Raw genomic sequence first — 12,073 nt, 5'->3', positions numbered from 1 at the left:
TTCAATGGATGAAAAGTACTATACCAGTGGCCCATTATAGAAAATGCATAACCTTACTCTGTTAGACAGCTTTCTTCAAATTGCAAACATTTGTGGTGTTCATTTTTAAAAGGGCTGTTTTAAAAATCAGCAGAACAGAATTTAGTAAGTAGATATGACAACACAGAAGGATGCAAAAAGCCAGATTAGGCAACAATTAAGTCCTCTTTTTAGATAAACCTGGTCAAGGTTGGTTATGTTTTAAAATTATTCTCCCATGAGAATGGTCCAATAATTTGGATGAGTTTGTAGAACACGGACAAAAACTTGTTTAGTTTAAATTCTTTCACATAAAAACCAGTGAGTAAACTTCTGCAGTACACTCCAGCCCTCAGTGTTCGTGTAGCACAAAGGAGCTGTAAAAGAATGGCAGCAGTCCTTGAGGAGCGGTCACTACATACCGGGGCTTGCCAGGTGGCATAGAGCCGACAGAATGGCTCCACTACACCCCGCATCTTTAAGCATGGTGCCTCAGGAGAAGGTGTGGCCAGAACATGCTGAGCGCCAGTTGGTATAACAGTCTGGAAGGGGCCCATTACCTACAGGCTTGTGCAATTTAGCATAACTTAGAAGCTGCTCTAAATTACGCTGCGGACTAGGGTCAGAATTCAGGAGGCAAAAAGAGGCTGAAAGTCATTATTGCACCTGCAAGAACATAGGGACAAAGGTTCTGACCTATATCCTACCAGAAGGATTAGATTTGTTTTAAGAAGTTATGTATATGCAAATATGCTCTCTTGCACAATATAACAACGTTAATTCCAAGTCACCTCCTTAGTTCTAATGCTTGCAGGATTGTTACTATAATAAATACATTTGTTTCAACTTTTGCAAAGCTGAAGCTGGTAAAAGTCAGAAACATGCCCAGCAAATACACGTTGCTGAGAAGTGTGATTTGATTAGACGAAAGAGCATATTACCTAGAAATTGTGACTTTGCAATTAGTAATACACCAGTAAAAATTTCCACAACAAAATATACTTACAGTCTATAGTTAATTACTTAAATTCACCCTTCACAATACTTTCTTAGCATGTAATTTTTGCTATGATAAATTAATCAGAATTAGTATAATTTACCTGAGCAGCTCTTGGCTGACAGCAAGATGTTTGGTTTTAAAACAGGATTACATATAGGGCTAGTTTCCTTGACTGTCGAAAATGACTTCAATAATGATTTAGCAGGCTGACCTTCCCTGATAGGTTGGTATAGTGGTGTAGATGTCTTTTCATCTGCTGAAACACAGCGTGGGTTATCCCACCTCTCATCAAAATCATCATCAAGAACAAAATTATCAAGATCAAAGTCTATGTCCCTTGCTCCTAAACTGTCATCTCCTCCTACGTTATTAAGACTAGAAGAACTTTTATTTTCAACGTTCAAAGTAGTGCTTGTTACAGGCATCTCTGAAAAGAGGCAGCTTCCATCCTTTTCCATTCTTGGTTTTTCACACAAGCTACTGTTGAAAGAGGATATCTCAGAGTGAAAACTAAGTGATGGTCTCTCTTTGACATCCATCTTGGAAAAAGAAAGTCCTGCATTTTTTGTGATGTTGGTGTCCAGGGCAGCGCACTGTGAAAAATCAGATGCACCAGAGGTATCTAGAGTTTGAAGTTTTGTAGTAGAGAAGGTGCTCATGTTAAGGTTTCCTTGACATTCAACGGCAACAGAAAGTTTAGAGGGAACTTTTGTAAATTTGAATGAGTTTCCTTCAGAGTTTAAGCTATACTTTTGACCTGACTGAACAGGAATGCTGTCATCCATAGAGGTAACATGCCCAGGATGGGATTTCCAGTTTGAGGCAAAGACCAAACCTAAATCACTTTTGTTTACATTTGAATCAATATGGTTAGCTAACAGTTCTCTCCTGAAAAGAAAAACAAAACAAAACACAAGAGTAGTAAGACGACAAATTCTACAACACGCATAAATATTGTCCTTTGTCTTCTGCCACCACAGGAAAAAATAAGGCTTCGTTAAAATATACAAATCAACTGAGTTAGTTTAAAACAGCAGTGCCAGAATTCTGGTGTTTAAAAATTGTGAAGCAGAGGTTCCCAAACTATCTCTGACCCCTGTGAGAGAGCTATAAGGTTATCAAGAAGGCATGAAGACCTGATGGTGCCCGTGTTGAAAGGATGGAGTCAGGAAGGGGCTCTGTCTGGCAGAGGAAGCAGACAGGGTTCTGTGCAGGGGGTTGCGGCTGCCAGGACCAGGCTCCCTGCCCATCTCGCTCCCCCATTGCTACAGCATTAGCAGCCACCAACAAGCAGTTATGCTTTTCTGCTGGGGAGGTTGGTAGAGACTCTGCAAGCAGGGAACAGAAGGCTGCACCCCAGGGGTACTGACCCCCCACCAGACAAAGCCCCCTCCTGACCCTTCAGTGCAGCTCCAGAGTACAGAGCACCATCCACTCAGCCTGCCAGACAGATCCTGTGCAGGAAAAGCAGACAAGGTCGAAAACAAGAGCTGGAGTCAGAACGATTCTCCATCCAGCAGGGAGCCAGTACTCACATGGCGCATCTCTCCATTCCTCCCTACCCCCCCGCCCCCGACCCCGTGGCCCTTCAGTGCTGCCCCGTTCACCTCCCCTGCACAGGTGAGGAATGATACAGGCAGGGAGCTGGGACCCACAGCCAAGACTGCCTGACTGCTGCAAGGAACAGAAGCCCCCTCCTGACTCCAACCTTTCAGCACTCCACCTGTCCCCCATGGTTACAGGGTACTCCTCCCCCATAACCCCATTGAACAGAGGAGGTATGTGCATGGGACATGAATCTCTGAAGTGGAGCTTACCAAAAAATTTTGGGAACCTTTTCACTGCAAACATCAAGCTAGGAAATTTCCTATTCTCCAACAGCCAAGGACAAAACCAAAAAACCGGTCCAGACAAGTGAAGTAGCTTTGAAGAAGCTTTAAGTGCAGCTTTGTTTTGTTAAAGGGCCTAATAGGAGGCTTCCATGTCCATATTTTGCTCTATGGAATGTTTCCTGATTTGCAAAACCAACTGTACAAAAAGAAGAGAGTGCAATGGCTGGCTTCAAGAACCACCCCTTAGATTCCTAGACAGTCAGGACTATTGGTCAGAGAGGATGAAATGAAAACAAGTTCTTATTTGCACAACCTCTCCCACTTTTAGGTTACTCTGCAATTCTACGCCGCTTGGCAGAGGGTAAAAAACTAAAAATCTGTCAAGTATCTTGTGAATTAGACTATTGGGTTTGAAATTTGTAACAATGGCTGAACAGAGACAGGCATTCCTAAATCCAAACCAGGTAAGAGCAAATGTAACAGTACCATTGGGGGGAACTGGTACTTAGGTATAACAAATTATATAATCTCTGGATTTTTAGAAATCACTTTTTCCAGATGTAAAAACGTATTCCTGCTTAAGACAGAATTTGTTACTATCTTGTTTTTTCTGCTTCTGTTTTGTTTCCTGACAGTATTAAGTTAAAGACCCAAAGCATTCCATTTGTATTTTTTTTTCCTTACTGTAAATTATGTAGACAGCTTTTCTTGATTCTCAAAATAGAAAACAGTTCTGTGAATACGCCTAATCATTCTGACACTGACTCAACAGAACCTTTACCAGATTGAGTTATCTGACTAATTTTGGCCCCAATCCTGCAAATATATGTTTAATTTGACTTGTTCAACCCCCGTGAAGTGAAGGAACTACAAATATGCTTAAAGTTAAATGTGCATAAGCGTTTGCTACACCTGTGCCCTGGAGATCCTGAGATTAAAGAGATAGTATTGAGATCTGAGTAGTTATCAGATATCTTAGGAAAAAGGAAAAAAACTTTTTATGGAAGAAAAACTGTGGATAAATTTAAAAATTATAAACTGTCTTTTGTTATGAATATCAATTACTAAAAAATGATAAATAAAAAGAAAAAGCTTACTTTCAATTAAAAAGTAAAATAATCAAATGTCCTAGGAAAAAGATGTAAATCCTTGGTTTTGCTATCAGCATGCCACTGAAGTAATGCCATAAAACTGATAATCCTCGAACACAGTTGGAGGGGGAAATGGTTTTAATAATTTAGCACTATGGGCCTCTATTTGAAGAAAATGAAAATAATATGCTTGAGCTATTTTATTTTCCCTATCTATTTCTTAGGGGGAGAGATAGCTCAGTGGTTTGAGCCTGCTAAACCCAGGGTTGTGAGTTCAATCCTTGAGGGGGCCACAATCAGTACTTGGTCCTGCTAGTGAAGGCAGGGGGCTGGACTCAATGACCTTTCAAGGTCCCTTCCAGTTCTAGGAGATTGGTATATCTCCTATTATTTAAATATATTTAAAAGATTTGGACTGTTTACTTTAGAAAGGAGAATAAGAAGGGATGTAATAAAAGTATATAAAATAATGAATGGTATAGAAAAGGTAGATTGGGAGCTTGTATTCTCCTGTCTCATAACACAAGAAAAGAAATTGGGAACTTCAAACCAATAAAACGAATACTTTTCACACAATGCATAATTAGACTATAGAACCATTGCTGCAACAAGATTAAAAACGGGATTAGACAATTATAGGAAAGACTAGTACGGTATATTCAGAGTCATAACTGTTAATCCTAACAAAACTTTTGGCAGGAATATTAAACCTCATGCTTCAGGATTTAAGCCAATCTCTAACTATTAGAAACCAGGGTGAGACTAATGCAGAAGGCAGATTATCCCATTTCTGCCTACCACAGGGTTCTTCCTCTGAAGTGTCTGGTACTGGGCACTGTCAGAAAAAGGATAATAGACTAGCTGGATCTCAAGTTTGATCCAGTCTGATAGTTTCTGTTCTTACAGACCCCTGATTTTTCTATCCGAAAAAAGTTAACACTTCTACACTATTAAAAAGATCATTTCATCTACTCAGGAATATTAAGTTGTTTAAAAATATTAGCTGCCACCTTACCAGTCTGATAGACACATATACAGTCAAGATGCTGATACACACAAAAATGTAATAGTATTAAAGACTCCTAATGAAAACACACCTGAGATTTCTCTGTTGAAGAAGGTCATTCCCACAAGACAAAGACTTAAGTTCATGTATTGGGATAGAATCCACTAGTTTACAGATGTCCTCCATCAAACTGAAGAGATGCTGTTCCAAACTTAAGAATTCATCTGCAAAGTAATACAGTATATAGTTAATAAAGTTTTAATTATGTGATGTCAATATTTGCCCCAAATGACAGGCATTTGTACAACTGTATATTGTCATAGCTAGGCTTGACTACGTACAAAGTTTATTACAAAACTTATAAACTTGACGTGTTTTGTGTATCACGTAGTGTTCTCGTGGACAAACTACATGCAAAAAATCTACCTTAACAAAACATTTAATTGCAGTTCTACTCTGGAAAGTGACCAAAAATCATTGTAAGAGTCTATGTTTATTGTCTCATCGACTTCCAGATCAAATTTGCCAGCTCTGCATACTGATCTTGGGTCCTGACACTATGTTTAAATTGCCACTAGATTTAAGATTCTGAAAGACAAATTCCATCCTCAGTCATACTTGTGGAATTGGTTTTTAATGCAGTTGCACAGGTGGAACCCAGGGCACAATTTGGTCCTTAAGTTGAAAGTTGGCAAACAGTTTTGTTGATGGTGCACAAGAAAAAAATATGATCAAGCTCTGTCTCCCAGAGTCTGGCTTCCAGAACAGTACCGTTAACTAACCCACATTGCACATACGTTGTTAGTAATGTTGAATTTATAACTTCACATATGAAATGTATAAAATCTGGGAGAGTTTATATTACTCTGAGCCACAACTTGTTATATGCCTGGACCATCTGTTTAAATTTGCAGCCTCAATGTTGCATTAATGGTAAAACCTTACCTTCAATCCAAGAATTGCAAAATTCTTGACAAATGTTAATTTAGCTCAACACTCCTTATAAAATTATGGAGATGATACTAGTTTAAAAAGAGGAGAAACAAGCATTAAAAATTAAGAGGAAAAATTTTCTAGAGCAGTCACTTTGGAAACTCAGTTTGATACTTTGTGGGTGCTCATCACTTTAGAAAATCAGGCCCAAGATATCCCTGGCAAGGCACCCAGGAACTGATAACCAGAATCACTGGACTCTTTTGAGGTTAAGTGACGTGCCCAAGATTATATAGCAAGTAAATGGCAGAGTCAGAAACAGAACTCCACATCCCCTGCCTCTCAGTCCTGTATTTAACCACTAGCAAATGCTCACTCTGTAGCACAGTAGATGAAGAACATGAGAACAAAAGGAGTTGCACACTGTTCAAGAGACATTTAATGCATAGATGTTTCAGCTGAAGTGTTTCTTATACCTGTATGCTCTATACTGGTAGGCTGCTTTGTGATGATTTTTCCAGGTTTTGACAGACTGTTATCAACCATTAGTTTTCCATCTACAGCAGGTTCTTTGAAAATATTACTAATATTAAAACAAAAAGTCAGTAAAACATCAATAAATCAAATTATTTTCATTACAGGAGAAATTAATTTGCTTGCTTAGCATAACAGTTTTAAGCATTATGTATATTATACAAAACTACTCAACTCTCTCAAGAACAAGTGAACAACAAGTAAATAATTGAGTAAGTCCATCTTCCACCCATGCAATTCACAACTAAATTAGGCCCCTGATACTGGCTTGGCTAGGATGGAAATGGTGCTTCCTGTGAAGCTAACACCACTCTGAGCATAGCAGAAAACTGCGTTTCATGACATTCATTGCTGCCAATTGCTATACTGCCATTCATTCAAGAAATAAGGTCTCAGGTCTATTCATTCACCCAGACAATTCAACCAGTAACATTTTAACAAGTGGAGATTTTAGGACTAGCGTCCTTTTTTAACCTGTTTAAACCATCCTGGTGATAAACATTTGCTGTAGTGAATTTTGTTTTACCTAATGTTTTTTATAGAAGATGAGGAAGAAAGCACTTCTTCCTCTGGAGAAGGTGGAATGAAATCCAGGTAATCATCCTCCTCAATTCCATTGTAATCAGGAGTCTCATCCCATCCTATAGCCAGTTCCTTTGGCGAATGGCTATTCTTCTCACCCTCATTTATCTTTTGTTTGCCATTATACTGTTTTTTACTGAGAGCTGAAACAGAAGAGAGATATTGGGCAGGATTATAATCTTTTCTTCATTTTGGAAATAACCAAAAAGACGCAACTGAAAAAAAAAAACAATGAAGCTTTACTACCTAGGATTCTATATATTTCAGATGGAGTTTATTATTTCTCAAATTTAATAAATGATTATATGGACTCTATTCCCACAACAATGTTATTTTACATAAAAAGCAAATCCCTCCAAAATAATTTTAAGTAGGTGGCTTAGAAAACTGGGGCATTTCAAAAGACGAAAATGGCGTTTCTTCAAACACAACTACAAAATACATCTTGCAGATTTTTCTTATTATACTACAAGTGTCTTCTCAAGAGCTGAAACTTCAAAGCATTACTGATTAGTTACAGCTTCTATAGCTGAATTAAAAAACTAACCTTATAAACAGAGGCCATCTCCACAATATGGATTAGTTATTACAGAGTTTTAGTTTATGTATTCTTCCCTCACTTGTAGTGTAAGGCAGAAGTTCCCAAACTGTGGGGCACACAGAGAGATTATCAAGGGGTACAAAGACCTGACAGGGGTGCACTGGAGGGCTGGGGTCAGCAGGGGACTCTGTACAGAATGGAAGTGGGCAGGGCTCTATACAGGTGGTCTCAGCTGCCAGGACCAGGCTCCCTGTCCTTCTTGGTGCTCCACTGTCACAGCTGCAGCAGCCACCAATGGACAGTTACCTTCCTGTACTGGGGTAGCACCAGGGACAATGCGAGCAGGGAGTGGAAAGCTAAACTACTGACCCTTCCCTGCCAGTCAGAGCCCCCTACTGACCCCAACCCTTCAGCACAGTTCCAGGGCACAGAGCCCTGTCCTCTGCTGGAAAGAGCCTGTGCAGGGAAAGCTGATGGAGCTGTGCTCAAGGGCAGGTTTCAGCAGGGAACTCTGTTCGGCAGGGGGCCAATACTCAAGGATTGCAGCTGTCTGCTCCCCTCTTGACAGGCAAGGAACTGGATCCAGGCAGCAGAGACCAAATGACCACTGCAGGGAGCAGAAAGCTTCCTCAACTGCCATATGGTGAGTTTCTCCCCCCGTCACTCCTCCAGCAGGTGCCGGGCACCCCTCTCCCCTTAGAAAAAAAGGTGTGCGCGCATGGGACAAGAATCTCTAAACGGGGGCTCAGCAAAAAAAAAAAAGTGTGGGAACCTCTGGTATAAGGAAGATGTTTCTGCTCTAAGGCCCAATCATACACTGTTTTTCCACTGAAATAACTATTCCTTGTTAGTTGTGCAATTTTTTTTAATGAGAGAGTCATACCAATACAACCCTTAGTGTAGACACAGTTATACTGGTATAAAGATACCATATACTGGTAAAGCCTATTTCCCTTCTTGTATGAGAATAGTTATACCAGTATAAAGCATCTTTATCCTGCTATAACTGCATCCATGCTTCCGAGGGGGAGGGGGCAGCAAGCGAGGGGGGAGGTGTACCATTTTAAAGCAGCACAATGTGTGTTTAGACAAGACCTAATATCTACTGTAATTTCTTGCCCTCCTTATTGTGAGAATTAAATGAGGTATCTTTAGCAAAATATGGATTCTTCAGAAATGTGAGAAATCACATCCTGACTGCTGAGGTGGTGTCCCGTTATTCACTATGCCATCAAAATATGACAGTCTAAGGATAAAGTACATATTCCTTTCCATAAGGAAAATGAAGGATAAGAATCTACCCTATGTAACAATCAAGAAACATTAAACACAAAGAGGCTAAAGCAAACAATGAGCAGCTAAGCAGGAAACAGCTCAAAGTTAACTGATAGTAAACTCCCCATTTCATGCACTTTTTAAAAACAATTGATTAGAATACTGTGATACAGATTAATTTCTATTACTCAATTATTTCTCATAGTTACACTGAACTATAAATGGAAACTGAAAGCACTTGGAATGAACTAAAACTGGTAGTCTAATTTCACTGCAGTATCTGCAAGTGCCTCTTTTTTTCCTGAATGCTGCTCCAGGAGATCTTCCTTCTCCAACAGTACATTATAGGGCTTACTGGTTTTTCCCCAGGAGTGAAAGTCCATTGTCAAACAGATGTTCTAAACTTTCTACAACAAAATCCATATGCTACACACTTAAACCCTGATTTTCAGCTCCCTGATTTGACTTTAGTTACAGTAGTGAGGGCTAGGCACTTCTGAGAATCTGACCCTTAGTGTGTAGACCTGAAAATAGTCCTCTAAGTTTACTATGCCATTAGGCCAATTTTATTTGAAATATTACATATAAAATACATTAAAAGAATGCATTACCTGTATGAGTTTCTTCTTTTTTGTCACTCAGAATAGTTTCTGTAGACAACTTCTTCTCTTGAAGATCTTCACCTAAAAGTCTTTTACAATCATTGGGATCTGACACATCAAGACAAATCAAAGATCTGTTTGATAGAGCTGGCTGTTTGTCATTCAGTGATTTTTCATCATTTTCAGAAGGACAATGTTTTGACAGTCGTTGCTCACTGTTCACAGTCCTGGATGCCTTAGATAATCTAACTGTACAGGAATTGGATATTTGAAGAGTCTTGCTGGGTTTTACAATTGGATTTTTGGGGGATAAAATCAATGGTTTTGAGTTCTTTTGTTTTCCAGATATATCAAAGTCATCTATGTCATCCCAGTCATCTTCTATAGTAATAATGGCATCATCTGAACAATTGTGGTCTACTTTCTGGGAAGCAGAATCACCTGGTTTCTTGCTTACATTCTCTTCCTTTCTAGGAGGTAAATCATTTGAAACTTGCTGGGAACATTCAAAAGAATTTAATGATACCCAGTTTGGATGAAGTTGTTCTATTTCATGCTGTTTGGATGTCTTCTCAAAGAGGTCATTGATTTTTATTTGCTTATCCTTCGATGTGGGAAAAGATGCAACAGATTTAGTCTGGGAAGTATTAACGTCCTTCTCCTTCAATGCAGAGCTCTTTGTTACACCGAAGCAGTTTATGGATACAGCATTACCTGGAGCACTTTTCTTTTTGAAAGTGAAACCTCTGCAAAATAAAATGTATTTTTTCAGAGTTTTTAACATTGTAAAATTTACTTATTTTTGGAAAAACAGAAATAAATCTACATTTCTAACATCAAAAATCACTTCACACAAACCAAATATAAAAAATGTACATTTAACATAACTGAGAAGCTATTGGTAGTGTAGAATGTATTTTTTCTGAATTCTATATTTCAGTCTCACACATGGGCATTCTGGCTTTTAATGGATGATAGTATTTATTTTATGTGGATAAAGCACTCTAAATGCCATAGATTATGATTTGCGTCCATAATTATGTATCTTAAATCATTTTAACCAATTGTTCCAAGGTGCTGCGCACACAAGGCTCCCTCCGACTAGAATGGAAGTTGTGGGTGCTCACAGAACCTCTGAAAATCAGGCCATTTGGCCTTAAGTAGCATGACTTTTGCTTTGAACATCACTCAGGTGTTAAGAAGTTTACTTCAATATCAATAAAAACATATTTCATACTTTGATACTCAGTAGCATAAAGCAGCATGTCACCAGAAGTAGTGGTCTGGCTTCCATGCAGTTAGTAAGAAAATTATATTTTAGTTTGATTATAGTGAGTGTAGTTTTTCCAGGCCAATTAAACAAGAAGCCTATCTTGGCCACTCTATGGAAGCCCACACAATCCATTCTACTTAGGGGAGGCAGAAGATTTTTTTTTTTTTAAATCCAAAAGCAGGCCCTCTGTTTAATTTTCTGCATCAACTTTCAGCAGAGAAATCGTAAAGAAAAAAAAAAAAAGACCAGAACCCAAACTGACAAATGCTGACAACCATGGTACTTTTCTTTGTTACTTCTGATGATGAGCAGCAAGCTAGACTGATACTTACGCTGGTTTGTGTTTTGGAAGAGCTAGTTTATTGTGAGTTCCTTTTGCTGAATGAAGCTCTAGCTGCTTCTGGAGGTTGTTCTGTGGAAGAGCAGCCATGCTATCAAAAAAAATGATTTAAGGTATTACATTAAAAATATCACTGGCTACACAAACTCTCCTATGGGTTCACACTAAGAAGGCTTTTTGAAATTTTGCCACCTGCACGCTATTTTTGTGGAAGAGTGATATACTGGGCATTGATGATTACAAGTGTAAATATGGACAGTAAGGGAACTAACCATCTTTGACAGATTATATACATTGCTTCCCTAATAAAACCACAAAATTCATCCCATCATCATCATAACAGGAAAGGTTAAGAGTTAAAGTGAGTGAGAAAGCTCTCTCTCTCTCTCAAAAAAAAATCAGATGGCATGCATAATAAGAACTAGTAGCAATTTTTACTATATTGTTAAATTCAACAAAGAAAGAAATTAAATCCTTTTGTGAAAGTACAAGTATTAAAATTTCTTAAAATTGGGTACTACAGACCAGTTAAGCCTAATCTCAATATTGGAAAGGATTCTTGTCAGTGATCATTTTCAAAATAAGACCATATAAGAGACATAGACAGTAGGCTAATTTCAAAGTAAGTAGAGCTCGGTGAACAAAAGGACATTTAAGTTTGTTAAATTGTAAAGTGCTACGGAATCTTTCATAATGAAAGGTGCTATGTAAATGTAAGTGATTACACAGCACATTTCTGATTCAAGACATTACTAGTGAGTGACCAATAAAGTAAAGTTACCATTATGCCAAGCTGAAATGGTTTGGACATTTATCTGTAAAAGTATCAATCACTATAGGGCGTAAGAGAAACTTTAGGTTATCCAGGCTTTTTATTTTATTTAAAGATATGTGGATTTTTAACCTCACTTGGAAAGGCATAAGCAGAAGGACCCATTTAATGCCTCCTGCCCCCACCCGCCCATATCAGCTTTTCTACTGTAGCACCTCTTATGTGGAAATATCACCACCACCAATTGGCTCAAGTAATGGTGCAACTTAAAACT

At 38.5% G+C, this 12,073-nt stretch overlaps 1 protein-coding gene across 1 annotated transcript in view; it reads right to left on the bottom strand.

The window, feature by feature from the left end:
- The window catches only part of BLM (BLM RecQ like helicase), a 31,621-nt gene that overhangs the window by 18,622 nt on the left and 926 nt on the right, over positions 1 to 12,073 (bottom strand). The window contains exons 2-7 of the mRNA XM_044981144.1: positions 11,020 to 11,118; positions 9,424 to 10,160; positions 6,941 to 7,139; positions 6,357 to 6,463; positions 5,039 to 5,171; positions 1,119 to 1,906 (exon numbers count right to left, since the gene is read on the bottom strand). Of these exons, the coding sequence (XP_044837079.1) occupies positions 1,119 to 1,906; positions 5,039 to 5,171; positions 6,357 to 6,463; positions 6,941 to 7,139; positions 9,424 to 10,160; positions 11,020 to 11,118 (2,063 nt within the window). The remainder of the gene's footprint in view (positions 1 to 1,118; positions 1,907 to 5,038; positions 5,172 to 6,356; positions 6,464 to 6,940; positions 7,140 to 9,423; positions 10,161 to 11,019; positions 11,119 to 12,073) is intronic.

The sequence above is a fragment of the Mauremys mutica genome, chromosome 11, assembly GCF_020497125.1.
Source record: "Mauremys mutica isolate MM-2020 ecotype Southern chromosome 11, ASM2049712v1, whole genome shotgun sequence".
In the NCBI taxonomy this organism is placed as follows: domain Eukaryota; kingdom Metazoa; phylum Chordata; order Testudines; family Geoemydidae; genus Mauremys; species Mauremys mutica.
Note: the sequence above shows the minus strand (reverse complement) of the source record. Positions and strands in the feature narration are given on the sequence as shown.